The sequence below is a fragment of the Heteronotia binoei genome, chromosome 17, assembly GCF_032191835.1.
Source record: "Heteronotia binoei isolate CCM8104 ecotype False Entrance Well chromosome 17, APGP_CSIRO_Hbin_v1, whole genome shotgun sequence".
Taxonomy (NCBI): Eukaryota; Metazoa; Chordata; class Lepidosauria; order Squamata; family Gekkonidae; genus Heteronotia; species Heteronotia binoei.
This window is the reverse complement of record NC_083239.1, coordinates 40,343,738-40,369,438: the sequence shown is the minus strand read 5'-3', so window position 1 is coordinate 40,369,438 and position 25,701 is coordinate 40,343,738. Positions and strand designations below refer to the sequence as shown.

General features: G+C 45.0%; 1 protein-coding gene across 1 annotated transcript; it reads right to left on the bottom strand.

Annotated features, from left to right (window-relative positions):
* Positions 1-5,112: 5,112 nt before the first annotated feature.
* LOC132585837 (uncharacterized) lies at positions 5,113-25,454 on the bottom strand. Its single transcript, XM_060257713.1, has 3 exons — positions 25,413-25,454; positions 20,243-21,496; positions 5,113-6,359 (listed from the first exon to the last, which is right to left on the bottom strand). The coding sequence occupies exons 2-3, from the start codon at positions 21,475-21,477 to the stop codon at positions 5,147-5,149; spliced, it is 2,448 nt and encodes an 815-aa protein (XP_060113696.1). The 5' UTR covers positions 21,478-21,496; positions 25,413-25,454; the 3' UTR covers positions 5,113-5,146.
* Between the last annotated feature and the right edge of the window lie 247 nt (positions 25,455-25,701).

The following is a 25,701-nucleotide window of genomic DNA, read 5'->3' as shown; positions in this document are numbered from 1 at the left end:
CTGAGTTAGCGTGAGCTGGCTCACAGATTTTTAGCCTCCAGCTCACACATTCTTGCTTTAGCTCAGGAAGGATGACCCCAGAGCACACTAATTGATGCAGTAGCTCACAACTTTAATGCCAGCAGCTCACAAAGTAGAATTTTCGCTCACAAGACTCTGTAGCTTAGAGGAAACATTTGAGGTATGTGAAATCTGGCTCACAATTCAGGCTGTCCTGTGAGGTTTATCAGGCCAGAAGGCACATACAGACCTCCTCCCTGCTCACAGCCATTTCCTCTCATGGCAGCCGCTGACAGGAAAACGAAAGCTAAATCTAGGCCTAGGCTTCTCTTTCTTGTAAATCAGCTGACTGAGCAGCCAAAGCAGGGAGGAAGAGTAAACAAGGTGGTATTCAAAAGGTTTAGCTGAATGTCCAGGATATATAGTTACAGAGCTGGCAACATACCCCAAAATGTTATTATTATATTATTAATATGAGACTATCTTGAGGAAGGTCAGTGCACAGTTTCCTTTGGCCAGGCCTCTTGAGGAATTTGTGCCCTCTTGGTTCCTGATGCCACTCTGCTACCTGTTTCGGAGGTTTTGGAAGGGCCTTAGCAATACCACACAGAGCATTTTGGTTTATGATTTCATGAGTTTGTTTCTTGGAGCATCTTCAACTGAGCCTAGGGCTGCCAAACCTCCGGTCCAGGTGGGTAATTCCCCGCCCGGGGGGTTCTCAACCTGCTGGCCCACATCCGGCTGGCGGGGGGAACATCCCTCTGCGATGACGTCACCCAGAAGTGACATCATCAAAATGGCAGCACCCATGTGGGCCGCTCTAGGCGGTTCCAGGAAAACTATGGTTTTCCCAGACGTTCTAGCCATTTGGGAGGACTTTTGCACCATAGAGTTTTAACATCCCAAATGGCTACAGCATTCAGGAAAACCATAGAGTTTTCCTGGAAATGCCTAGAGCAGCCCCGCACGGGCGCTGCCATTTTGATAATGTCACTTCTGAGCAATATCGTTCATCGCACGCACATGCATTGGTTGTGCGAATGTCCCCCACCAGGGGATGAAGAGGACTTGGCAACCCTTACTGAGCCCTGGCTCATGAAAACTTGTATTGGGATACCTTTTGTCAGTCTTTAAGGTGCCTCTGGATTCCTGTTAGTTTGAAGCAGGTAAGGATGCCAGCCTCCAGGTGGGACCTGGGGATCTCCCAGCCTTACAGTTCCTTACAGATTACAGAGACCAGTGCCTCTGGGGAAACTGGATGCTCTAGAGGGTAGACTGCATGGAACTGTACCCCACTGAGGTCTGTGTCTTCCCCAGGCTCCATCCTCAAATCTCTAGAAGTTTCCCAACCTGGATCTGGTAACCCTACCTCCCCATCCCCCGCTGGTGACCGGATTGGATCTGGAAACCCTTGTCAAAATAAATGGTAGATGTTGGTTACCCAAATTAGTCCACCCAGCCAACCCAACAGCTGTGAGGAACTTTGTGGTTTCCAATTCATTCATTCATTCATTCATTCATTCATTCATTCATTCATTCCAAGACTCTCTTTGGAAATGAGGCAACCCCACCTAACAAAGGTAAGCTGACTATGGGAGCACCAATTCCTATGTATTCATTTAGGGTTGCCAGCCTCCAGTTGGTGCCTGGAGACTGGGACTTCAATGATCAGTTCTCCTGGAGCAAAGTGGCTACTGTGGAAGGTGGATCCTATTATGTTATAACATATGGAGGTCCTTTCTCAGGCTCCCTTGCTCTGAATCTCCAGGAATTTCCCAACCCAGAGCTGGCAATCCTCCTTCATATGCACCTCTGCCCATTCCTGTGTATAGAAAGAGTGCTTGCTTGGGGGACTGGGCAAACAAAACCCTCTGCCCTCTTATCACCCCCCTCCCACAGACACACATGTCTCCCAGCCAATTTTCCCTCAAAGCTGAGTTACTGTGAGCTAGCTCACATTTTTTTAGCCTTGGGCTCACACATTTTTGTCTTAACTCAGGAAAAAGGGCCCCAAAGTAAACCAATTTATGTAGTAGCTCAAAATTTTAATGCCGGTAGCTTACGAGGTAGAATTTTTTGCTCACAGGAATATAAGTCCCAGCCCTGATTAAGGTTTCCAGATCCCATCTTCTCCCCAGCAGGGGGATTTGGGAAGTGTCCCAGGAGGGGAAGGGACCATCCTCAATGTTGATGTCATGTAGAATGACATCATCATGCTGGGAACACAGTACCATGCACACTCACCTGCTTTTCCGAACCATTTAAAGGAATCTTCCCTTTAAATGGCTGGGAGGACATCACATTCTGCAATGTGCACAACCTTCCCCAAACTTTGCTCTTCCCAGGTACCCAGCTTCCTAAATCTCCAGGAATGATCGGAGCTGAAGTTGGCAATCTTACTTCTCTGCTATACATAACTCTACGTTTCTTAAAAACAATGTTGGAAAGAGTGCAGAAGAGGGAAACCATGATACTTAGAAGCTTGGAGCACTTTTCCTGTGAGGAAAGGCTGAAGAGTCTGTTGTGCTTAATTTAGAAAGGAGATGACCAAGGTTGGGAGGGGGAGGCACGACAGAAATTTTAAACATTATACATAGAGAGAAGAGAGGTAGCAAAGTTATTTTTAAAAAAATCTCCCTCTCTTCATATACTAGAACTTGAAGGCATCAAATAGAAGAAGAAGAAGAAGAAGAAGAAGAAGAAGAAGAAGAAGAAGAAGAAGAAGAAGAAGAAGAAGAAGAAGAAGAAGATGAAGATGAAGAAGATGATGATGATATTGGATTTATATCCCGCCCTCCACTCCGAAGAGTCTCAGAGCGGCTCACAATCTCCTTTACCTTCCTCCCCCACAACAGACACCCTGTGAGGTAGGTGGAGCTGGAGAGGGCTCTCACAGCAGCTGCCCTTTCAAGGACAACCTCGGCCAGAGCTATGGCTGACCCAAGACCATGCTAGCAGGTGCAAGTGGAGGAGTGGGGAATCAAACCCGGTTCTCCCAGATAAGAGTCCGCACACTTAACCACTACACCAAACTGGCAGATGGGCTATAAATTCCCAGGGCTGCCAAGCCCCCGGCCTTGGTGGGGTTTCCTCCACCCAGGAGGTTCCCAACCCGTCGACCGGTTGGGGGAACCTCCCCTGACGTCACCGGTGCAATGACTTCACCCGGAAGTGATGACATCGGGCCGGTGACATCGCACGGTGACCACTCTAGGTGATTTCTGGAAAACTCTATAGTTTTCATGGGCACTCTAGCCATTTGGGAGGGGAAACTCTATGGTACATATGTCCGGGTGATGTCATTGTGCAATGTGCACTAGCGTGCGCATGAGGAAACTCCCCCACTGGAGGCTTCAAGGTACTTGGCAACCCTATAAATTCCAGATGTACACAAGGAAATCTTTAAAGAAGGATTGAAATGTGAAGTAATTCTTGTAACTACTTCAGGCCTTACATGCCCAGGGAAATGCTGTTTGCTGCTCTGGGGTCAGGCAGCAATTTTTCTCTAGGCCAGTTTTTGTCAGCTCAGCAATAGCCTTCAATAACCAGGACTCTCTGTTAGTTCAAATGAAGTAGTTCATTTGATAGACAAAGGTAGTAGCATGACTCCGTGTGTCAGATCTGGCAATTGACAGGCTAGCCGATCTTTATACCCTTTCCCCAAACTGTTACTTCCTGCCAAGGCAAGCTCACATGAAGGTTTGAATTACCCCCCATAGCTGCAGGTCTCAAGTCAGGTGCAAGATAGTCTGTGCAGAGGTACCCAAGTGGCCTTGGCTTCCCAGGCCTCCCCTGCAAGGGTGAGAGACTATGTATGTATTACAAACGGTACCATGCAAGCCAAAGCTTCCCTCTTCCCAATTACACAGGTCAGCTTAACCTCAACATAAGACAGGAAAACCATGTAAAAAGTGTTCATGGCAAGGGATCTTGACAGTTTGGCCAGGGAGCCTGAAACGGATTTTTGCGGTCTTCTGGTTGTGGAGCAGGTGTCACTGAGTGTGGAGAGGGTGGTATCTGTCAGTTTCCTGCATTGAGCAGAGGTTTGGGCAAGATGACCCTTGAGATTCCTTCCAACTCCATGATTCTATGATTTTAGGGGGGAAGGAGGGTGTGTTGGGTGAGAGACAGACCCCTGGAAGAGATGTCCTGTCTCTGGCAAATGCAAATCTGCTCAGCCTTGTGCACTAAACTGTTAATCTGGTCACTTAAAACAAGAAGCCTCTGCTACTACTCAGTTGTCAGTAAGATACAGATTCCAAGGTCTTGCTGATACTAATCAAAATGGTTTATTGGAAGGCACTCTAGTACAGTACATTAGAAAATCAACCCCATGATACACAAATACATGGCAAACAGCATGGATCAAGAAAGCCCAGAGAGATGTGTGAACTCCTTTGCATATTAGGCCGCACCCCCTTGATGTAGCCAATCCTCCTGGAGCTTACAGTAGGCTCTGTACTAAGAGCCCTGTAAACTCATGGAGGATTGGCTACATCAGGGGTGTGTGGCCTAATATGCAAAGGAGTTTCTGCTACAAAAAACCCAGAACCCTGGATACAGAATTGTCAATAGGAAGACACAGACTCCAAGCTCTTGCTGATACAAATCAAAACAGTTTATTGGAAGGCACTCCAGTACAATGCACTACAAAAGCAACCCCATGAAATGCAAATACATGGTAAAAGGCATGGATTGAGAAAGCCCAAGGAGATGTGTATATGGGGCACATAAACAGACAGTGCATAGGCATAAGCAAATATGAGTCTACAGTGCAGTTCTCAACCAGCCCCCAATACAGGACACACTGGATAGTGGAAAGATGAACCATAAACTATCATGCGTTGCAATTACTCTTGAATTGAAGGGTTACGGAGGTAAGCAAGCTTAATTCCTGTTTGCCACTCTAAGTATTAGTTGCCTCCCTCCTGCCAAGAGTAGTCTCTGACCCAGGAGCCCTGCTCAACAGTTTAACAAGACCAAGTAGGCCTTACCTAGAGGGAGGTGAAGAATATTATTTGCTCAGCAACAACAAAAACCCTCGTTGCAAGCCACATGGGAATGAAGAGCAAAAATCCAGTAGCACTTTACAGACTAGCAAAATTTGGGAATGAAGGTTAATTGAAGAATCTTTTTAGCAGAATTTTTACTCAGTGACTGTTGCCAGAACACTCTCGGCATCTTCCATTGCATCATTTAGGAAGCCCTTCAGCATATAAAAAGTGGTGGCAAAAGAATTAACTCCACCAACGAGGGAGCCTAAGACAGGTATGAAATGTGAAATCTCTTCCAGCACCATCCCAGAGGCAACCACCACTGATGTGGTCATCAGAGAACGCACAAATTCCGGGTTGATCTGGCTCGCCAACGGAGTCTTTTTGACAGCAGATTTCAGCACGTCGATGGGTTTACCAACCCGTTCTGCAAGTTTACAGAGGGAATCTTCATCCAACTGAAAAGCCTTGCAGAAATCTTTCATTGTTGTTACTAAGAGGGCAATATCACAAACAAGAGAGACACCAGGCAATGGAATCATCCCAACGCCACAAGACAGAGCTGCTCTTTTCCAGATGAGGCCTTCCATAGCTGCCTTTTTCTGTTGCAGCTCTTCTTTTGAATAAGCAGGCATTGCCATAATCAGAAGAGATCTCTTGAGATCATTCAGATCAGCTGCTAGGGTCTTATGCAGGGTAGGGAAATCGTACTTATCCAAATGCCACCTGGATATTAGAAACACTTTTGGATCGACTATTCCTTTCTGAGTGAAATTGGAAAGGCAGTATTTTCTTATCTCTTCCAGGGTCCGTGTTTCATCAAAATTTGGCTTCCTTTTTTCAGAATCTATAGCCTGATCCACTTTGGTACGAACAAAGTAAAACCGCTTATTTCTCTTTTGAATTTCTAAGGCCAGCATCGCATCATTCACGGTAAAGCGCTCTGCAGCAACAATGATGAAGAAGTCATACGTGCCAAAATTGACCTTCTCTAGGTATTCTTTTGGTTCAAATTCAGGTGTCCCTATTCCTGGCAGATCCCATAATATAATTCCTCGGAATTTAGGATGGGGGTAACTCTCTGGCTTCATAGTTGTCTGTTCCACCCCAGTTTCAGCTGCACCTTTTTCATAATCTGTCATATTCCTAAAGGCATTCAGAAGGGATGATTTACCAGCTCCTGAATTCCCTGTGAAACCAATATGAAGAGTTGTGTTCTCTAGTAGTTTTAATTCTTTATCAACGTCAGTTAATACGTTTTGGAAACTTTTTTGTTCCAAACAAGACTTCAGCTCAGCAAGGTCCTTTTCTATTAATCCTTTTGAGATGTCAGCCATAGCTGTCCTTCTGGATGGTTCAGTTGATCTGAGTAAGAACAGAAGATATGATCATTGTTACCTCATGCTACAGGATGTTCAAACAACATTTGCCTTTGACGCCTACCTGAGGGACCGTCTCTCCCCATATGAGCCCCAAAGAGCACTGAGGTCAGCAGGGAAGAACATGCTGACTATCCCTGGGCCAAAGGAGGCAAAATTACAGAGTACCCAGGCACGGGCCTTCTCTGTTACAGCCCCGTGCCTCTGGAATCAGCTCCCAGAGGAGGTGCGGGCCCTGCGGAATCTGGACCAATTCCGCAGGGCCTGTAAGACCATTCTTTTCAGGCAGGCCTTTGTAGACCGCTGACAAGATGGCTGTTCAACCCACCAAATGATTCTATCTAGTGATCTCTGCCATTATATAAATGGACAGAATAACATCAGGAACACCACCACCACTGTTAAATTATGGAATGGCTTAGACAACCGGAACTGGTTTTTAGATATTGTTGTTTTAAATTATTGTATAATTTAAATGCTGTTTTAAACTTCTTATATATTGTATAATTTTATTGAACTTGTTGTTAGCCGCCCTGAGCCTGCCTAGGCGGGGAGGGCGGGATATAAATAAAATTTATTATTATTATATTATATTATTATTCATGTTTACTTTTGTGGGTGGGCTGATATATTGACACCATTCTTCCATGGGTGAAAAAACAAGATTTGTGCCAGATGAATTTGATGGAGGGAATATTGGAATTAAAAAACAATTGCAAGATTTTGGTTCCCTTTGGCTTAGGGCTGCCATGCCCCCAGTTGAGCGTAGTGGACTCCCTTACCCCAGTTCCTGTTTCCTGCTGTTGCTTGGGATGGTGTCAGGAGAATTTAAAAAATAGCCAGCAGGGCAATGGCATGAGGTCAGTTCTGGGAAAAGTCCTCTTCAGAAATCTCTGAAACACTTTGGTTTTACAATAGCGTTCTCAAACACTCCTAGAGTGGCATGATGTCACTTAAAGTTTTTCCCCAGAAGTGATGTCATACCATCACCAACAGCAACCCCACCCCATGTCCCCGTCCACTGAGCCCCTGGTAGTTGGCAAACATATATTGGCATTAAACAACTAAAAATATAAGGCAAACATGGTGTTCCATTGGTACCCCTATCCCCACATTGCCTGAATATAAGCCTGACCAGCTAAAGGCAAATTCACACTATCATTAATAATAATAATTAAATATATATATATATATCCCGCCCTCCCCACCGAGGCAGGCTCAGGGCAGCTAACAACATCCATACAAAGTTATACAATACAATAATTATATAAAACTTTAAAATCTTAAAACTATACTAGTTCACATTTAACATAAATTAACAATAACAATGATGTTCCTGGCACTATTCTGTTAGTTTGTGTGATGGCGAAGATCACTGAGGCAAATCACTTTGGCGGATCCATTAATAAGCGATCCTTGATCAGCAGTCTGCAAAGGCCAACCTAAAAAGGATGGTCTTGCAGGCCCTGCGGAATTGGTCAAGACTTCGCAGGGCCCGCACCTCTTCCGGGAGCTGGTTCCATAGGCATGGAGCTGCGATGGAGAAGGCCCATGTGCAGGTGTTCTGCAATAAAAAAGGCCAATGCCATGCTGGGAATTATTAGGAAGGGAATTGAAAACAAATCAGCCAGTATCATAATGCCCCTGTATAAATCGATGGTGCAGTCTCATTTGGAGTACTGTGTGCAGTTCTGGTCGCCGCACCTCAAAAAGGATATTATAGCATTGGAGAAAGTTCAGAAAAGGGCAACTAGAATGATTAAAGGGCTGGAACACCTTCCCTATGAAGAAAGGTTGAAACGCTTAGGGCTCTTTAGCTTGGAGAAACGTTGACTGAGGGGTGACATGATAGAGGTTTACAAGATAATGCATGGGATGGAGAAAGTAGAGAAAGAAGTACTTTTCTCCCTTTCTCACAATATGAGAACTCGTGGGCATTCGATGAAATTGCTGAGCAGACAGGTTAAAACGGATAAAAGGAAGTACTTCTTCACCCAAAGGGTGATTAACATGTGGAATTCACTGCCACAGGAGGTGGTGGCGGCCACAAGCATGGCCACCTTCAAGAGGGGGTTAGATAAAAATATGGAGCAGAGGTCCATCAGTGGCTATTAGCCACAGTGTGTATGTGTGTGTATATATATATATATATATATATATATATATATATATATATATATATATATATATATATATATATATATATATATTTGGCCGCTGTGTGACACAGAATGTTGGACTGGATGGGCCATTGGCCTGATCTAACATGGCTTCTCTTATGTTCTTAATTTCGCCTCCTTTGGCCCGGGGATAGTCAGCTTGTTCTTCCCCGCTGACCTCAGTGCTCTCTGGGGCTCGTATGGGGAAAGACGGTCCCTCGGGTAGGCAGGTCCTCGACCATATAGGGCTTTAAAGGTAATGACCAGCACTTTGTAGCGAATCCGGTATGTAACTGGCAGCCAGTGCAGTTCGCACAGCCCTGGCTGTATGTGCTCCCACTTTGGGAGTCCTAGTAACAGCCTAGCCGCCGCGTTCTGCACCAGCTGCAGCTTCCGGGTTCAACACAAAGGCAGCCCCATGTAGAGGGCATTACAGTAATCCAATCTTGAGGTGACTGTCGCAGTTGTTCTTTCATGACCAGTTGTCTGTTTCTGTGCAGACTACGGAACATTAGTGTCAAACATATTATCTAAATTCAGCCCTCCTGTGTGACACAGGGAGCGTGATACAGAGTGTTAGACGGGATGGGCCATTGGCCTGATCCAACATGTTCTTGTGATATGATGATGCTAAAAGAGTATATGGGAGGGGGAGCTAAAACTGCTTCTCTTGCATGCTCCGGTGGCAAGCAGAAAAGAGCTGTTGTGCATCTGGGAGGTACAAAAACTTCCACCAAAAATATGGTATGAAGTCCTTGCAACAAAAATGAAGAACTTTTTAAAAATGTGTAGATGGGCACTAATGATGGCCAGGAAACCCCTATATAGGTTATTGCAGAAGATTAAATGGATATGAGATGGACAGCAAGAGAGATACGTTTAAAAGGTTGCAACACTAAACAGGTCATTGTAGAGTTTAAAAAGAGTGTGCAGTAGATAACATCCAATGACATAATAACATTTGATTACATAAGAAGAGCCTTGCTGGATCAGACCAGTGGTCCATCTAGTTCAGCATCCTGTCTTCCATGGTGGCCGACCAGTTCCTCCGAATGGCCAACAACAGGGCATATTGGCCAAGATTTTCCCCAGCTGTTGCCTCCTGGCAGTGGGATTCAGAGGCTGACTGCCTCTGAATGTGGAGATTCCCTTTAGTCACCAGGGATAGTAGCCACTGACAGACCAATCCTCCATGAATCTATCTAATCCCCTTATAAAATCATCTATGCCTGAGGCTGTCACTATGTCTTTGGGCAGGGAATTCCACATTTTAATGAATTGCTGTGTAAAGAGGTATTTCCTTTAGGGGCTCAGGCAGTAATCTGTCATAATTATTGCAACGGTGTCCACTTTCCATCTGCTAAATGTTGAAGGACATTATTGGCTGTAATCTGGTGCCAACAGAGTTTCCACCAGAGCTGCTACTACACCTGCTGAATTACTAGGGTTGCCAAGTCCAATTCAAGAAATATCTGGGGACTTTGGGGGTGGAGTCAGGATACATTGAGGTGGAGCCAGGAGCAAGGGTGTGACAAGCATAATTGAACTCCAAAGGGAGTTCTGGCCATCACATTTCAAGGGACCGCACATCTTTTAAATGCCTTCCTTCCATAGGAAATAATGAAGGATAGGAGCACCTTCTTTGGGGGCTCATAAAATTGGACCCCCTAGTCCAATCTTTTTGAAACTTAGGGAGTATTTTTGAGAGATCCACTGGATACTATACTGAAAACTTGGTGCCTCTACCTCAAAAAACAGGGCCCCCAGAGCCCCAGATACCTGTGGATAAATTCTTCATTATTTTCTATGGTAATAAGTCTCCACAGGGAATCATGAGTACCCAGCAGACATTTCCCTCCCCTCTCCTCGCTTTCCGATTACCTTGAAGCGGGGGGAGGGCCTCCAAACCGGGGGATCCCCTGCCCCCACCTGGGGATTGGCAACCCTATTAATTACTCTTCAAAGAGGAACAGTCGGGCTATCTGCGTCTCTCAACAGAAAGATAAGAAGACAGCAGATTTTTACACCTGGCAACATTTAAAGTTTGAGCTTCTACTAAGGGCTGTTCATTTGCTTTAAAGGACATTTAAGAATTTCAGTGATAAAATGTTTGAGTAAAAGAGTGCTTTCGCACTGATATTGCAACATTTGGTGTGTGTGTGTGTTTCTTGTTTTGCATACCTAGGGATTGGCAGCCTTATTTGCAGCCTGTCATTGATTCCACCAGAAAGGAAATTTTAAAGCAATTGGTGAGGCCTTTCCCATTGGGCTAGCAAGCTGCCCTGGCTAGTGGACTTTGGGACAACAGGAACTCAGTCTCGTGGGGAGGGGGGGGTCTCTTGGTTGACGATTTCAAATGTTTTAATTGTGCTGACATGAAAGGCTTCTATTCATGTTACTTTTAGCACTTCAGTCTGTTTTGCAGAAATCGAAAGGTGAAATGGGCCAAGAGTCAAATATTCATTTCAATCCACCCAATAATGTGCAAGCAACAATCAAAAAAGATTCTCTTACCTTCTGGAAAGTCTTTACTCTGACTGAGGAATAGCTTCTCTCCAGAGTTAATGCACAACTCTTAGGACACCCTTTTTATATTATTCCCTGGAGGGTTTCGGTTTCAAGGCGCACACGATTAAATATCATAAAACTTTCTGCATTTTATGGCACGGGTGAAAGTCCCCAAAGATGCTGGCAACCAGAGATAGCAGATTTGTTTTTTCTGGGAATACAGAATCCAGTTTCTGGGAACACAGAATCCAATCTTTTGTCACTAATTTGCCAAAGGGCGGAGAACTAACAGTGTCCCTATCTCATATATCATTAATTTTTATCCCCCCTTCGTTCTGAGCAGCTCTTTTTAATCTCACAACCTTTTTTTTTTTTTTGAAGCTGGTCTTTCTCTTTCAAGCTCTGTCCAAGGTTGTCCAATGAGTTTTATGTTGCTGCTGCATCCCAACAGATCGAAAACAGGACCTTAGACACTGAGCGCCAGAAGTTAAATAGTCTGGCTAACGAAATCTGCTCCCCTTTGAACTTTGAGATCCCTCTCAGCACAGGGAAGATGGCCTCCCATCTATCGCCTTTGCAGGTGCCACAACAACACAGAGCGTTTTCTCTCGCTAGGTACAATGCTATGCCCTCTGCCATTCTTGATGGCAGATTCAATAAAACAGCCTATTCAGCTAGGTAGTGCCCTTGTAAACAAAATGTGCTGAATCAATTACTCATGCTCTCCTGCACTGCCATCTGTATACGGATCTAAGTTATTCGTATTTATTATACCCTGTTTTAGCCAGTATGAAGAAGAAGAAGATATTGGATTTATATCCCGCCCTTCACTCCGAAGAGTCTCAGAGCGGCTCACAATCTCCTTTACCTTCCTCCCCCACAACAGCCACCCTGTGAGGTGGGTGGGGCTGGAGAGGGCTCTCCCAGCAGCTGCCCTTTCAAGGACAACCTCTGCCAGAGCTATGGCTAACCCAAGGCCATAACAGCAGGTGCAAGTGGAGGAGTGGGGAATCAAACCCGGTTCTCCCAGATAAGAGTCCGCACACTTCACCACTACACCAAACCGATTGACTGCTCAGATGCACTTAAGGTCCATAGATGCTTGAATGATTGTTCTATCTACATTACTGAGAGGTCAGCCAAGTTTCTATACTCTGCTCTAAAGTAATAATTTCTGTTCATACAAGTGTACATGGGGAGGGACGGTGGCTCAGTGGTAGAGCATCTGCTTGGGAAGCAGAAGATCCCAGGTTCAATCCCCAACATCTCCAACTGAAAAGGGTCCAGGCAAATAGGTGTGAAAACCCTCAGCTTGAGACCCTGGAGAGCCGCTGCCAGTCTGAGTAGTCAGTACTGACTTTGATGGACCAAGGGTCTGATTCAGTAGAAGGCAGCTTCATATGTTCATATACGTACATGAAAGTTGTGTGTTTTATCCTGTTTTACGCTATATTAATTTTGTACTGCTATTTTTATGCCAATAAAGGCTGACTTGACTCAATGAGTTCCATGGTTGAGGGGGAAAGTGAACATGGATCTCCCATTGTTGCAACCCAGCACCCTAACCTCCCAGCTCTCTCTTTAGCTTTCTTAGTACTGGGCAATTCTAGCTAGGTCTACATGCAAAAGGCTCTCACAATTTGTATACCTTGTTGAGAGAAGAAGAAGAAGATGAAGATATTGGATTTATATCCCGCCCTCCACTCCGAAGAGTCTCAGAGCGGCTCACAATCTCCTTTACCTTCCTCCCCCACAACAGACACCCTGTGAGGTGGGTGGGGCTGGAGAGGGCTCTCACAGCAGCTCCCCTTTCAAGGACAACCTCTGCCAGAGCTATGGCTGACCCAAGGCCATGCCAGCAGGTGCAAGTGGAGGAGTGGGGAATCAAACCCGGTTCTCCCAGATAAGAGTCCGCACACTTAACCACTACACTAAACTGGCTCTCCAGGCTACATTAATGTTTTCTAATACCAAACCAGACTACTTGTCGATCATGAACTGTGCTTCAAGTGCTAATATTCTTTTGTTCATTTTTCAGATAATGGAGAAGCTGACATGTCTCTTCTTCCTCCTAGCAGGCTAATGTCAACACCGATACACTAAGACTCCCATCTACAAGTCCTTATGCTTGCTACAGAACAACATGAGAACCTTAGAGCACACATATGATGGGAAGATGGGTTACCAACCTCTAGGTAAGAGGGGGAGTTCTCCCAGAATTACAGCTGATCTCTGGGGCACAGTGACCAAGTTTCCCTGGAGGAGATGGCAGCTTCAGAGGGCAATCTGTGTGGTATCACATTCTCAGTGAGCTTCCTCCCCTGTCAGCGCAGGGTTCATCAGTGCTTCAACAATGAGATGACTCTTCTCTTTTGAAAATAAGTTTCATTTATTGAATACACAATGTTACTCTTGCATCAGGTTATTGAGAGTGATAACATACATGGAACAAGCACTAGCATTTATGGGGGCACATCAAAGCCAGGGGCTTTAAATCATTCTCACAATAAAGTTGCTTTCTACTTTCTGAGGTGTTTGATTCACACGCCTGTTATCTATCTTGCCTGGCCACGTTTCCTCCCCCTCCAGCCGATGGCCTTGCGGCGCCAGGGAAGCAGCGGCGGTGTCTCTCTCTGTGCTTCCCAGCCGTTTATTGCTTTTGGCGCCCAACTCCCTCCCACCTTTCTCTTCCCCCTCAGGCATGCCTAAAATTCTACCTTGGATCACTAGGGTTAGTCCTAAACAAATAAACACTATAGGCCATATGGTTAGTATCAATGGCATCACTAGAACACAAGCTGACACCCCAGGGCTTTTCTTCGTTGAAAAAGTCCAGTGGGAACTAATTTGCATATTAGGCCACTGCCCCCGACAGCGCTGTTGTTTTGCACAGGGCTTTTTTGTAGGAAAAGCCCAGCAGGAACTCATTTGCATATTAGGCCACACCCCCTGGTGCCAAGCCAGCCAGAACCGTGTTCCTGTGAGTTCCTGCTCAAAAAAAGCCATGCCCCACCCCAAACTATGCCCACCACAGGCATTGCCCCTGAATCTCTAGGAATTTCCCAACCTAGAATTGGCAGTCCTGTGAGTTTTGTTCTCCCAGATGCACACGGGCTTTAGTCATCCCCCCTCCCTGCTGTCTTCAGCTCTGCAAACTGATCCACAGGGTCACCCTTGGCTTCATTGTGAAAGTTTCCTGTGTTTTGCCAGAGGCTGTTTGGCCTGAGGCAAGGATTCCTTGAGGGATTTGGTCCAGAGCTGGAGAGCTGCGGAGTCTTGTGAGCAAAAATTCTACTTTGTGAGCGACTGGCATTAAAGTTGTGAGCTGCATTTTTCCTGAGCTAAGACAAAAATATGTGAACTGGAGGATTGTAGTCTGTGAGCTAGCTCACGCTAACTCAGCTTGGAGGGAACCCTGGTCAAGGGTCTTTCCTTCCCTGCTCCCCCAGAAATTCCCTCTTATTGTATGTGAAACCTGACGGGTGACTGAAGTCTCACTCACAATGAAAGAGAAAGCACATTTTCTTTTTCAGAAAAATATTCCAATGATTTACTGATTGGACCATGCCCCAGTGCCAGATGTCATTTCCGATAAGTTGTCTCAGTTCTTATCAGCCACTGCCCTTTTCTGGCAGGTACCCAGGTTGAACAGAGGTTTCTTGCACAGGGAACCAAACAATATGAAAATGGAGAACAGGAAGAAAGCTGTTCTTAGGATTTGAGGAGTCTTTCTGTTGTGCCTGCCTGCAGAACTTAGAAAGAGAGCCAGAACAGGTCTGAATGAAGAGAAAGGAAGAGTGGAGAGATGGGGAAGCAGAGAAATAGAGAAGAGAGAATGTGCTGCATGGAGTGTATTCGGAAAACCAAAAGATCCATATGGAAAGGGGGGGAATGGCATAACAATGAGACATGACCATAACGTATATATCAAACTTATCTTCCTCCTAAAGTGAAGGGTTCTCCAATGTGGTGTCCATGGGAATTGTGGTACCTTCTGCCACTTCGCCCGTCAACCACTGAGTTTTTCAGAATGTGTGCAACGTCATTGTAAGGCAAGACTTGTTATAAAGAGGCCAGATTCCCTGCTATAGTGGAAGAATTCCCATACAGCAGCTCCAGTATTTTGCCACCACTCGGTAGAACGATGGGGGGAATGGATGGGGAATAGACATCATGGCGACACCATGACCTCACATCTAGCAGCAACCTAGAAGTCATGTTGATGCAACTTTTTTTTTTATCTTTGAGACAGTAAGATACAAGATAGATTCAACCTTAAAACTTAAAAGATTTTTTTAGACAACCAAGCCAAAAGCTGGTTCAGGAAAAGAGGTGAAAAGAACTCTAGAAATTCTCCCGAGAGATCCAGCGACACAGATCAAGAGCCAGAGAGGGACCAGGATGAAATTGCAAGAGTAGAAACAAAACAAGAAGAAAAAATCTATAAATAACAAGAAGTCTCTGTTGGAAAATAAGAAAATGGGCAAATTAGCAATTTCTGGGAGAAGCCACATGAATGGTTCCAAAAACTGTTGAAACTCAGTGTGGTGCAATAGGGAATTGAAAAAGAGAGCAGACACAATGTCATATATTTTATAACTGTAGTTGGAAATTTTATGCAATTTACTGGAAATAAACTAATGTGCCAATAATTGAGGATCTGACTGTAAAAACCCTGGAGATTGCAGAATTAGATATATTGACAAATTCAGTAAACGGCAAACTTAAGCAAGAGGCTCTTAGGAAATGGTATATGATTGGTTATAAATAATGTAAATAACGTAAAAAGCACTTACCAGTTGATATTGCTACAGAACCTGTATAAGTTTATAAATTGCATAACTTAGCATTTAGTATTGGAGAGTAGATGGATATTTGCTAAAGGAGGTATAAAAATAAGGAATTTGCTCATACCCTTCCTCCGTACATATATAAACATAGAGCTGTATAAAGTGACCTGTTTTGTTTCTGGGAAATTAATGTTAAGTGAAAGTATTGGTCGCATGATTCTTTTTGGTGGATGTTTTTAAATATGAAAAACCAATAAAAATTTACTTTAAAAAAATTAAGCGAAGGGTTCTCCAATGTGGTGTCCATGGGCATCGTGGTACCTTCTGCCACTTTGCCCGTCAACCACTGAGTTTTTCAGAACGTATGCAGCGTCATTGTAAAGCAAGACTTGCTATAAGGAGGCCAGATCCCCTGCTATAGTGGAAGAATTCCCATACAGCAGCTCCAGTATTTTGCCACCACTTGGTAGAGCGATGGGGGGAATGGTTGGGGAATAGGCACCATGGCGACACCATGACCTCCCTTCTGGCACCAACCTAGAAGTCATATTGATGCAAACTTCTAGGATTTTGCCAAAACTCTATAATAAAACAGACATGATGATGTCGCTTCCAGGTGGGTGCCGGAATGTCATAATGCCTATTTACATGTCCCCTCCCCCAAAACCTCCCACTGGTTGGCAACACTTCTTTAGCAATCCTGATTTGTGATTGGCTGCTGTAACAGCCACAGCTTCTGGAGAATCAGGAGAACCTGGTAAACTCACAGGGTCTCCTTAGCTGCTTAGGTCTGCCAATCTTCAGGTGGGGGCAGGGGAACCCCCGGTTTGGAGGCCCTCACCCTGCTTCAGGATCATCAGAAAGTGGGGAGGGGGGGGAAATGTCTGCTGGGCACTGCATTATTCCCTATGGAGACCAATTCTCATAGGGTACAATGGAAAATTGATCCATGGGTATCTGGGGCTTGAGGGGGCTGTTTTTTTGAGGTAGAGGCACCAAATTTACAGCATAGCATCTGGTGCCTCTCATCAAAAGATCCCCCCCCCCCTAGTTTCAAAAGGATTGGACCATGGGGTCCAATTTTATGAGCTCCAAAAGAAGATGCCCCTATCCTTCATTATTTCCAATGGAGGGAAGGCATTTAAAAGATGTGTGGTCCCTTTCAATGTGATGGCCAGAACTCCCTTTGGAGTTCAATTATGCTCGTCACAACCTTGCTCCTGGCTCCACCCCAAATGTCTCCTGGATCCACCTCCAAAGTCAGCTGGCTCCACCCCCAGTCTGCTGGCTCCACCCCCAAAGTCCCCAGATATTTCTTGAATTGGACTTGGCCACCCTATCTTGGAGGGAGCTGAACCTTCACCATGGTGCAGTGAGTCTGGGCCCCTGGAATGTGATAGTACAACAGAATGGAAACAAAAAATAAGGTAGTGGTGTTAGGGAACTTTGTGGTTAATTCTAATGTATAACTTTCCTGTTAGGGCTGCCATCTCCGAAGTGGGATATTCATAGAGATTTAGGGGGGGAAGCCAGGGGAGGGCTGGGTTTGGAGAGGGGAGGGAACTCATTAGGGTACAAGGCCACAAAGTCCATCTTCCAAAGCAGCCATTTTACCCATACGTGACTTTTAGTTGGAGAGCACAGACTCCAAGGTCTTATTGACATGAATCAAAACTGTTTATTAGAAGACACAGTAGTAGAATATACTACATAAGCAACCTGCATGATACATCAATGCATGGTAACAGACATGGATAAGGAAAGCCAAGAAAGATCACACGGGCCACATAAACAGGCAGCGCATGAGCAAATACAGGTCTACTCTACAATATGCTTCTAAACCAGTCCGCCATGGAGGACACACTGGATAGTGGAAAGATGAACCATAAACCATTGTGCATTGCAAGTACTCTTGAAATGGAAGGTTCCAACCATGAGAGCAAGCTGAATGCATGTGAGTCACTCTAAATGCTAAAACTACTAGCTGCTACCCTACCACCCTCCTGCCCTTCTAGTTAGAGCTCAGTTCCCTAGCAAAGCAAAGCAAATAAGTCTCACAGCTGTCTGTCTAAGGATCCAAAGAGGCTAGTGGGACATGATCTTGCTAGTGGGAGATGATCTCCAGGTTCCACCTGGGTCTTGGTACCTGGTTTTTGGCATGTAACATGGAATATACACACACACTAGCATCCAGGACTCACACCTCTGAGAGCTAATACCTGCCCCTCACTCCTATGTGTCTCAGCCCCAGCTAGATGCCTAGTCTGAAACTTGGGATTCCCTTCTAGCCACCCGAATCCAGTCCTCCCTTCAGAGTAGTTGAGTGTTCTCAGTTTAACTAGGAGTCTACCTCGTTGTGCTGACAGAACTCCTCAAAGAGGCTGGTGGGACATGATCTCACCAGTGGGAGATGATCTCCAGGTTCCACCTGGATCTTGGTACCTGGTTTTTGGCCACCGTGTAACATGGAATATTGGACTGGATGGGCCAGTGGCAGGGCCGGCACTAGGGGTTTTGGAGCCCTAAGCATAGCAAGGGAGGGCAGGTTCTGAGTGCATCCGAGCACCTGTGCTGCCCCCACTCAGCCTTCCCAGGTTTGTGCACAGACTCAGGGAGGCTGATTGGGGGTGGTGGGGCGGTGCAGGTGCTCAAAAGCAATCGTAGCCTGTCCTCCCTTGCTGCAGAAGCCTTCCGTGGCAAGGGAGAGCAGGCTAAAAAGGATAGTGTGGAGTTGTTAGCTGAAAAACCTATTTGTTCCTTCCCTGGCAAACTATGGCCACTATCCAAGCAGACAGCTTCTTTAATAAGCGTTTAGCATAGAGTTTCCCTATGTTAGATAAGAGGCTGGAGTCTGTTAATTGTTCTATTGCTTGCAAGTCTGGGTTAAACTGAAAACATGTCTCTCTCAGAGGTGTTCCTGTTCATGTTCTCAGTTTAACCCAGACTTGCAAACAACAGAGTGATTAACAGACTCCATTTGTTGCCTTATGACGCTCTCACCATCATTCTCCCATTCTGACATGTTAACAGTTTTATTGGTTTCCCACACAAATGCTATCCAGACCAAATGTTCTTTCAATTTGTTAATTTCACTATGTCGCCGCTAGACCGCTTTGCATTCATAACCACTGCCCACCACCTATATGTAGCTCTGCTCATTGTACCCCATTGCATTGTCTGATGAAGTAGGCATGCATATGAAAGCTTACATTCTGAATAAAATTTGTTGGTTTTAAAGGTGCTAATGGACCCCTACTTTGTTCTATTGCTTCAGACCAACATGGCTGCCCACTTCAATCTTCACATTATAGCCTACATCAGGGGTGGCCAAACAGATATTTGAGAGCAGCAGGATATAAACATCAAATGCCTGAGAGCTGCAAGGAGAAGAACCTGGCCTGCTCTTGTGTTTTTAAGGATGGTGTAGTTGGCAGAGATCAGGAGGTACAGAATTGTTGGGGCAGGAAGAATATCAAGATCACAGGCTAATGTCTGCAGATCAAGCGGCTGTTTACAGGCATAGGAGCACAGGACCCTGTGAATGACGTTGGTGATCCTCCCTAGCCTTTCCTGTTCCCTATCAAATTGAAAAATTCTCACGCTCAACACTTGCAGCAGTTTTGCACGCAGACACTCAGGTCCTTGAAAGGTCAAAGAAAGTCAGATGGGGAAATGTCACTTTGCAGACTTCAACTTCTGCAACACATTGTGGGAATCCCTGAGACCATTGAATCCTTCCACAGTGAAGAAGAACAATCAGCCCCAGAAGTTCCCAGACAACCCAATTTGGTTTCGGTGGGTTATGAAACAAACACACAGCTCCATTAGGGCTACTTATCATGCATATTACATCTCCAAGAAGAGAAGGGACAATCTGTATGTGATGGGAACGGGGGTCACTGGTTCAACCATAGCAAATTTTGGCAAGGCTAAAGAAGGCCATAAAGGGTTTTACAACTGCAAATTATCATTTTGCACAGCCCATGTTACACAGAAATTCGGTATACATTTTCCCCACTTGTAGCAGAAGAGAAGGTTAATCCTTCTGCTGTTGAAACTTCTCTTCTTTCACAGTCTTCCCAGCCCATTCTGTTAAAACCCTGGCTTCATTTCTGTCCACTAACTGCTACAAACTGGTTGAGAAGCCAACACTTCTGATGGTGAACCCATCATGAACTTAAGAACATAAGAGGAGCCATGTTGGATCAGGCCAATGGCCCATCCAGTTCAACACTCTGTGTCACACAATGGCCAAAAAAAAAAGTGCCATCAGGAGGTCAGGAGGTCCACCAGTGGTTTCACACAGCAAAATCTAGTTGCAAAGTGAATTAAAAGTGGGTTGAAAGTGCATTATTTAGTGTGTATGAAATAGACTTCAGTCTGTTCTCCCGATGGGTGTTCTGGCACGTCACTTGTCCTGCGACCCTGCGACTTTTGCCATGACATTCTCAGCATCTTCCTTGAGGTCACTCAGAAAGTTTTTCAGCATGTTGAAGGTAGTTACAAATGAAGCCATCCCGCCAGCTAGAGAGCCCAACGCAGATACGAACTTAAGTGAAAATCTGATCAGTGGCCCACATTCACTTGACTTAGATGCCAGACCAAATACAAATTTTCTGGTGATTTGATTGGCCAAGGGCACCTTTTTGATAGCTGATTTCAACTCATCGACAGGTTTGCCAACTCGCCGTGAAAGTCTACCAAGAGACTCTTCATCCAAGCCAAAGACCTGGCAGAATCTCTTCATGGTAGCCATCAAGAAGGAAGTGTCGCAAATAAGTGAGAGGCCTGGTACAGGAATGGCACATATCACACAAGACACGAGGGCTAATTTCCATACATGAGCCTCCATAGCAGCCTTTTTCTTCTCCAGGGCTTCTTTTGAGAAAGCTGGCATGGATTCAATGATAACCTGTCTCTTGAGGTCATCCAGTTCATTCTCCAAGGTGTTTTGCAAGAGGGGGAAATCATACGCGCTCAAGTTCCAGCTGGAAAGGAGAAAAACCCTTGGGTTAGGTTCGCCTGCTTTTCTTAGATTTTTACAGCAACGTTTCCTAATCTTCTCCAGTGTTTCTTCCTCGCTGAAATTTGACCTCCTTTTCCCTTTTTTGGCCTTTATACTGAGATCTACTTTGGAACACACAAAATAATACTTTTTGTTCATTTTCTGAATTTCTTTGGCTAAAAGGACATCCTGTTTTGTGAAGCGTCCTGCACCAACAATAACGAAGAAATCATACTCTGCAAAATTGGTCCTCTTCAGGTATTCCTCTGCTTGGAAATGTTTTTTCTCAATTCCTGGCAGATCCCACATGGCTACTCTAGGAAATACAGGATGTGGATATTTCTTTGGGCCCATCGTTAGTTTGACTGTTTCTTTTGATTTCCATTTCCATTTCCATTTTGATACTTTCCCAGTCACAGCGGCGCCTTCCTCAAAATCATTCATTCCCCTCAAAGCATCGACAAGGGAGGATTTACCAGCCCGTGACACCCCTGTGATGGCGATGTCAAGTGTCGAGCTGTTCAGTAAATTAAATTCTTCATTAATTTGATTCAAAACATATTGGAGATTGGCTTTTTCCAAAAGACTCATTATCTTCTCCGGACTGGTGGCTGCCATTACTTCTGACATGGAAGACCCCATTCTGGTTCTTCTTGTTTTCCTGTTCAGAGAAATGGGAAAATAGCTAATCAGTAAACCAGCACTTCAGAAGAAGAAGATTTACACCCCGCCCTTCTCTCTGAATCAGTAACTCAGAATGGCTTACAATCTCCTATATCTTCTCCCCCCCACAACAGACACTCTGTGAGGTAGGTGTAGCTGAGAGGGCTCTCACAGCAGCTGCCCTTTCAAGGACAGCTCTGTGAGAGCTATGGTTGACCAAGGCCATTCCAGCAGTGGAGGAGTGGGGAATCAAACCCCAGTTCTTCCAGAAAAGAGTCTGTACACTTAAGCACTACACGGGGCCAGATTAAACCCTGTGGAGGCCCCTAGGCAGTCAAAATCTTGGGGGGGGGGGGGGCTTGCAAACTATCTCAGAGTTAGAGCACCTGCCACACTGCCTGAGGCCCTGTTGCGGCCTGTAGGCCCCTTCTCAAAAGCCCCTTTGACAAAGCTGTGCGGGAAAGGCAGAGAGAAGTAAAATTGGCGATGACGCCAGCAACAACTGCTCCAGGCAAGTCGGGCAAAGAGTGGCTCAGTTGCTGGCTCCATGTGCAGGCTGGGAGAGCTGCAAGCAGGGGGGAAACTAGGGGGGAAAGCCGGCCCAGGGCCCCTAAAGGCGTGGGGGCCCATAGCCAGTGCCTACTTGGCCTAATTGTTAACCCAGCCCTGCCACTATGCAAAACTGTTCTCACACTGTTCAAAGGAGACTTTCGTTTGTTAATCTGGATTTAGTTGAGTGAGAAAACAGATTCCTCTGGAGGTTGCTCACTTGCAGTGGCTGTTCCCATGCTGTGAAACGTTCTACCAAATGCAATACAGAAAGCTCCTACACTCTGTTCCCTCCATAAAAGCCACAAAGCAGATTTATTTCAACATGCCAATGACTGTACATTTGGCATAAACCGAGCCAAAAAATACTTTACCAGTATTCTTCTGGTAATTTTAAAGCCCATTTCTGAACAGAGCATCATTTCAGCTCTCCAAAATGGCTGATACCCAAAAATCCTGAAAATATTTGGGATTTTGCGGGCCACCAGATACCCATACTTAAAGGGCATTTAAGGGAATTGCAGTCCCTTTAAATGCCTTCTCCAAGCCATGCAACTCCACAGCAAGTGCACCCAAAAAGCATTTAAATGGGTGTCAAACTCATTTGTTATGAGGGCCAGATGTCACTTTACCAGGGCAGGCTATGCATGCTATAAAATGTGACACAAGGTACTTGAGAAATAAATTTTGCATCCTCCAGGACTGAATTGAGTCTTAGGTTTCCTGTCTCCTTACAAGCACCTGCTATTGTCATTTGGAGTCTGAAATCACTTCACTCTTCAAGATATAAGCATGGATGGACTTACATTCTAGCTGTATCTGAAAAAGTGATCAGTGACTAATTAAAGCTCATGCCCTGCAGCAAATTTTGTTAATCATTAAGGTGCTGCAGGACTCTTGCTCCTTTCCACTAATAAAAATTGCAAGCTTAGGTTTCTTTCTTTCTTTTCTTCATCTGTTTTCTCTGGAGTGGGGAATCTCTCCAAAGTGAAATAATGTGTTGATTTCAGACTGGGCAAAATTTTGGAGCATCAGCACCCAGCAGGCCAAAGGGGTTACAGGGCAGGCAGGGTTCCTGTAGAGGAATCAAAAGGTCCTTCTGATAGGATTAACATGAGTGAACCAGGGCTGGGTTAGATTACCTTTAGGTCCCTTCTTAGCTTCATTGCTGAGGCAGTTGCCATTGCACAGCTGACCTCAATGAAAGGCAAGGGAAAGAGAGAGATACCCCACAGCAGCCCCGCTTGAAACCCACTGGTTGCAACTTTCAGGCTCCAAGCAATAGTTAAGAATGCCAGAAAGAACACTAAGCATTGAGGAGAGGGAAAGGGTGCAGGTACTAGAGACATTCCAAGCCAGCATGGATGCTGTTTCCTGTCCACCACGTGCCTTTCCACCTCAGAAGGCTTAGAAGATGCTTGGGAATGCTTTGAAATGTGTGTGTGCCTTTAAATCTCCAGAGCGAGGCTGAATGGGGGCGGGGCGAGTTTGCAGGACAACATGGCTGTTATGAGAAAGGAAAGGGAATCAGCCCAGTCTCTCTGTTTGCTTTACAGTTCCTTCAGAAGTCATTTGCACAATAAAATAGAGAGTAAAGAGTAAAGTAGAACCTCTGGTTTCCCTGTGTTAGTCTGAAGAACTTGGTTGAGTATACCTGGTGAGTAAATTGCCCCAGTGAGATCACAAAATGTGTTCTTCCAAACTGTGTTTATTTTGGCTGCTTTGTGTGTGAGTGTGTGTGTGTGTGTGTGTGTGTGTGTTTGAGAGAGAGAGAGAGAGAGCAGCCAGCTGCTGGGGGATAAGGAAGCCCAGAAGAGTTAGAATGGAAAGGTGAAGAAGCAGCCGGGGAAGGGGGGAGACAGCGGGGAAAAGCTTTGATGGTCAACACTGAGAGGGATGCTGAGGCAGGAAATCCATAGGAGGAGGAAGAGGCAGAGAGAGCTCATATCAGCCATGCACAAGCTAGCACCAGGAGACTCTACGCCAGTGCACCTTTGGACATATCTGCTTAGAAGAGGCACTGGTGCTTTGTGCAGAAGGCGGGGGGGAGCAGGCACTACCTCTTGCCAGGAAAGAGGGGCTCTGCAAGGGACTGAGGAGCCACCCCAACTAACCTCAGACAATCAATTTTTATTGCATTTGCAACAAAATGCCATAGCAACCGACAACCAGACACAACAATTTTTTTAAAAAGCTCAATAAAACATTCAATACAACAATAGAATTATATTAATCATGATAAAATTTAGGCTGAATTATCAATAAAATTTATCCAATGACATCCTAAGAAAACGACCCACAGTGGTTATCTCCGTCATCTCTGGTATCTTCTCCGTATTTTGTTAATCTAACTAATTTCAAGTATCGAAACCCTTTTACTAGGGCTCGTTTTGATATCTTGCCATTACTGGCCAACGAAGGTCGTTTTAAGCGGATACCTGACGAGAAAAGAGTTTGCCCCTGTGATCAAATGTCTATTGAAGACCTGTCTCATGTCATATTTTATTGCGTAAAGCATGAGGCGGAATGAAATAGGTTTTTGTGTACCCAACTAACGGATGCCTCTGAGTCTTGCACTGGAAGGGCAGAAGAGAGTCGCTTTCAACCAGAGAAAGGATGGCTTCCTTTTCTACAAAGTAGAAGATATATTAGCACTTTTACTACTATGACACCAAATCATAATAAACATACATAGAAAGGTGGATACAATTTCTCAGATCCCCAGAATAATGTAAAGACTAGGACTCTTCCAATTTTGCTAGAACAACGCATGAGAAATAAGAGTCCAAGCAAGCCGTAAGAAGAGCTTGTGAAGAGGAGAGTCCATTGTCAGGTGAAAGTTCCAAGAAGAATAAATGCTGCATGACTTCCAGATAAATCCAGCATTTCGGGAATAAAGCCCTTCTTCAGGAGAAAATTTCATTCTGCAATAAGATTTTCATTTCCCAAGGTCCCGAATCCCGATCACAACATTCCAGCTGGCTTAGCTCGGAAGAGGTATTACCCGAATCCTTGAAATTTGCAAGCTAAGCCAGGCGAAGAGTTCTGAGAGAATAGTGACTGGCCCAAGATCACCCAGCTGGCTTCATGTGGAGGAGGAAGGGGGACTCAAACCTGGTTCTCCAGATTAGAGTTTACCGACCACCACTTTTAACCCCCATACCATGCTGGCTCTTGTGGGTGGTTAAATCAGTTAACAATTTGAAATGTTTCAATGGTGCTGACCCAAAAGCTACCTATTCATGCTTTTTTAATCGTTTCAAACTACTTCATAGAAACAGGACGCTGAAATGGCCCAAAAACCAAGTTTTCCTTTCAATACACTAACATTGTGTGCGAGCCACAATCAGAAAAGATTCTCTTACCTGCTGGGAAGTCTTTCTTCAGACCGACAGATATCTCTTTCCCAAAGTAATGCACAGCTGGTAGGACAGCCTTTTTATAATCTCTCTTTTGAAACTCCTATACTGATTATAGTAAAACTTTCTGTGTTTTGTGGCACAGATCAAAGTCTATAAAGACACTGAAAAACAGAGATAGCTGATCTCTCTCTCTCTCTCTCTCTCTCTCTCTCTGTCTCTCATCTGCTGAAGGGTTATGAAACTCAGGGGCTGTTACCTCATTCTTCTCTCCTTTATATCTGCACAGCAGTTC